General features: G+C 42.1%; 1 protein-coding gene across 1 annotated transcript in view; it reads left to right on the top strand.

Moving 5' to 3' along the window:
- LOC113472557 overlaps positions 1–2,579 on the top strand; it is a gene marked incomplete at its 5' end in the record, with an annotated part of 24,144 nt that extends 21,565 nt beyond the window's left edge. The window contains 2 exons of the mRNA XM_026832346.1: positions 1,792–1,882; positions 2,056–2,579. Of these exons, the coding sequence (XP_026688147.1) occupies positions 1,792–1,875 (84 nt within the window). The remainder of the gene's footprint in view (positions 1–1,791; positions 1,883–2,055) is intronic.
- Between the last annotated feature and the right edge of the window lie 1,784 nt (positions 2,580–4,363).

The following is a 4,363-nucleotide window of genomic DNA, read 5'->3' as shown; positions in this document are numbered from 1 at the left end:
CCACGGAGAGATACCATCTTACACTAGAACATTATTATTCTTAGAATGGACAGCAAGACCACATCATTATGTCAATGTGAGGTGTTCATGATATATGTACTTGTATAGATCTGATAGTCCACGGAGAGATACCATCTTACACTAGAACCTCTCTGGATTGATAGGCCCTCTATGTACATCTATATTGCCCGTGGACAGGGTTAGGAAGGTCCTCAGAATGGTAGTGGACCCTTCTCTATTTATTTATTTAACGTCAAAGAAACACAATAATACAGTGTTGAAAACCACGAGTGACGTCGAACATCCCTAAAAGGGTGTTATAGAGTTATTAGGATAGTAAGTTACAAATGGATGGTACGAACCGTGGCCAGCGATACGCGTAAATAACAGTATCGATGAGTAAAAGGAGTGCTCCGCGACTACCTGGGACGTTTGTCGGTCAGTGCCTTAGTTAGAAAACGTACCTATGGTGTTAAAGAACTGGGGGCGGCCCTTAGCTTGGGCGCCCAGAGGGCGCCGACGTTCCGCTCGCGTAACTGGGTGATGCGGTACCCTCGACTGACTCTTCTCTATCCTGTTGTCCTATCTTCTAATCTGTTCTAGCCTAAATTTGACCACCAGATTCTGATATCCTCAGACTGACCCAGTGCAATTTGTCTCATATGGTTGAATCAGACAGACCCCCTGAAAGTCGTCCCTACTATGGTCGGACTTTAAAGGAAACGGTTTCCAACTTACGCTTCCCGTAGTGAACATATAAAAACATCGGTTTTGGTTTACAGGCGGGCTTCGTTAGTGGATCGTTCCCGACTAACTCTGCGACTGCTTTCTCTCCGGCTGAAGGCAGATGCAGACTTGTGTGCCCTTTTCCCGCTTCTTTCTTAAGGTACCATCTCCTCCTCTGAGATAAGCTATCAAAAATGATAGCTTGCGATAGGTATCAACTCCGAACTATAGCTAGATCCAACAAAAAGAGGCTTTCATTGGAAATTTTCCAGCTTTTAATTTAAAAGATTAACCGGCGAGATCTTACCTTTTTCAAGTTTTCCTAACACTGGTTTAGTTATATAAATCAGTTTTACGCGTCTTTACAACTCGTATGTTTGCACGCCACTGAATTACTTAATACTCAGTATGATCAATCGATAGTACTGCAAGTTGAAGTCCTAAATCGACCAGAAAAACAATTTAGCTAGATAGAGCTATAGATCTTTTACACATTATTTTTTGATACTTTTGATAGCTAACCAGTGTAGCTAATAAAGGACGAGATAGAACTAAGTGGGTTTCATCCGCGTTTAACTAGATAACCTCTACATGGTTATGAATGAAAGGCACAGTCAACTCTATCCGTATCCGTACATAGAGTGACCCCACCTTCCGAACCCAAATTTGGAAAACCTAAGGGTCGTTGTTAATTGTGTGAGGGCTTTGTTACTGAATTATTATATGTATGTTTGTACTCCATATCAAAAATGGAACAACTTTGACAACAGGGTCCGAAAACTTAGGTTCGTATTACTACATTGGAAACACTACTCCTCTTCCATGTCGGTCCTTGCATTCGACTAGGAGACCACAATATGTAGACTGATTTTTTTTTAAGAGTTTGACAGAGGGAACTGTAAACGCTATGGTCTTATCGTCCCGAAATCGGAGAGAGAAGGAAGACAGGATAGGAGAAAGCCAGCCGTTCCGAGAACGAACATTATCCCATCAGGATAAAATCCGCCCCGGGCGGGAATCGAACCCGCGGCCTAAGAGACTCATTTTCATCGTATTTTGTTTCAGATGTTATTGCTGGACTTTGCACAACGTATGCGTGTAGAACGTATGTCAGGCTATGTGTCTGTATACGCCGAATCTCTCAGTTGAAGTTACCTCTGTCCCAACCTAACTGCAGCCACCGGTAATTGAGTTTCAACCCAATCTGTCTTCGGCGCTGTCCCAACCTAACTGCAGCCACGGGTAATTGAGTTTCAACCCAATCTGTCTTCGGCGCTGTCCCAACCTAACTGCAGCCACGGGTAATTGAGTTTCAACCCAATCTGTCTTGCCATGCCTCTGTCCCAACCTAACTGCAGCCACGGGTAATTGAGTTTCAACCCAATCTGTCTTCGGCGCTGTCCCAACCTAACTGCATCCACGGGTGACCATTATATCCCAAACACAGCTGTCTCGGTGGCGTAGTGATACATACGGTGCGGGATTCATCCTAACCAAGACATGGAATCTTATCGCGTTCAGAAAAGATGGCCTTATAACAACCATTCTAATTCTAATTTCATAAATTTAGAAGAAAAAAATGTTCAATAGTTAAAGGGCCCGGTCAGGCTCTCGTGAGCCCAATACCGACTCACAGGCCGTTTTTCCAAGTGATATCTACAGTTCACTGAGTCACTACTACTATTTCGATCAGACTGAGATGTGCCTCTACTCCTAAAATGCCCTAGAAGTCTTACCCCACGAGATTACAGACTCTTGTTGACCTGTCCCGTCTGTGCAAAAGTAGATGCATAAAAAAACCTCCATCATTGGACCAACATACTTAGATTCAACATGAGACTGGTAAACCCCTACCAAATATAATAATATTTGAGGTCAATTAAAAACGTCATTTCCTGTACATTTTCCATTGACAAATGGCTCTTCCTTCAAAGACATCCTCATTCATTTTCGCTCTATGCATTTGGCACAGCTTTTGGTGTTGTTATTTTCGGTCTAGCTTCTCAAACTCTGTGTATGCGCTATTATTTTTTCCCCGTAAGTGAACCCACCATTTTATGTTCTATTTTATACTTTCCGTACCAAATCCTAAATGGTAAATAATCATAATCTTATTTATTATAATCGAGGGGACAGAAAGGAAAATATTATCAGTCCTATAATTTGTAAATAAAGGGAGACTCTTGTGTTGGTATTGAGCTCCATTTAACTTACCTATTAAACTCTTTCTATTGTATAAAACATTATCATAAGTAGACTATATATCAAAATAAATACCCTTAACTACTCTAATTTACCATGTTTTAAATTATCACGTACCTAGGTTTCTCTTATCCTAGGAAATACTTTCAGGAATCGAACTCGCAACCCAGAGCTTACAAGGTACCCTCGAAGATAACTATGGCCTGGCAAAAAGAACTCTGGAGTATAATACTTTTGCTTCCGATATGTAAATTCTCTCTTTTTTTCAGAGTTTTAACAGAGGACTGTAACTCTAGGGTTAACGAAGAGAAAAAGACAGATAGAAAACCCAGCCGTTCCGAGAACGAACATTACCCCCATCAGGATAAAATCCCGCGGATCGGAACCCAGACGGCCTACGCGCTTACCAAGGCAGGACGCGCACCACCAAGCCTAACTAGGCTGGCATGTAAATTCGCAAACGAATGTTGAGTATAAAAATTCCATTAACTTCGGGGCGGGATCGAACCCACCCCCCTCCTACTAGATACCAGCCGAGGATCTTTACCAGTTTACCACTAATATCCAACAGGGTGAGCAGGAATTTCTGAAAACAATCACTCGGTGAAAGAAAACAGAGTTGGTCAGAATAAAATATTAATCAAAATGAGAACTTAGGGTTCTAACCACTCATCATTTAGCAAGCATGGAGCAGTTGCCAAATGGGTAATAAAATATAAATAATGGTCCCGATTCCTAATGTAAGAAAGTTTGTGAAAAATCCAAATGAAGGTCAAAAACTCCGAAAAATGAACTGTTAAAAGGTCGAAAATTCAATTTTATTTTTCCGTCAGAGTCCTGAACTCTGACGTCAGAACTTCAGGGAGATGCGCAAAAAGTAAGCGCACAAACATGAATTGCGCAGAAATGCATGCCACAAAACAGATAATGTGTTGCCGCGAGGGAGCTTTGCTCGAAGACATTTGATGGACGTCAATCGCCCTACGAAGATCGTATGCCGTGAACGTCAAAGTTCTACGATTTTACCGTATTTTTTAAATCGATTTATCTCGGGCATCTAGAAGTCTAGAAAAAAGAAATATCTCCCGTTGGTTTGTTGTTGTACGCTTAGTTCGCCGAATGGTGATGGCAGAGGAAAGGAAAGATATCTTTTATGTATCTGCATAACACCGGGTGATGGTCCCTCTAGCCGTGTTTAATTGGCTCGGTCCTGAACCCGCAGTCAAGCCAATCGTGAGGACTTGTGCTTTTTCTTTAAAAGCAGGGAGCCTTTGAAACTGCCAGCTAGCTGAGGCTGGTTGAGGGTTAGCTGTTCTCCCCTCTGTTTATAGTTAGCCCACAGCCAGACGCCTAGTGTACTCTCTGTTTGACACGTCCTCTAGGCCAGACCGAATATCCAGCCTTTTACATGTAGATGCAATCAAACTTGCTGCTC

The sequence above is a fragment of the Diaphorina citri genome, unplaced genomic scaffold (genome assembly GCF_000475195.1).
Source record: "Diaphorina citri unplaced genomic scaffold, Diaci psyllid genome assembly version 1.1 scaffold6186, whole genome shotgun sequence".
Lineage (NCBI taxonomy): Eukaryota > Metazoa > Arthropoda > Insecta > Hemiptera > Psyllidae > Diaphorina > Diaphorina citri.
This window is presented reverse-complemented; position numbering and strand designations above follow the sequence as displayed.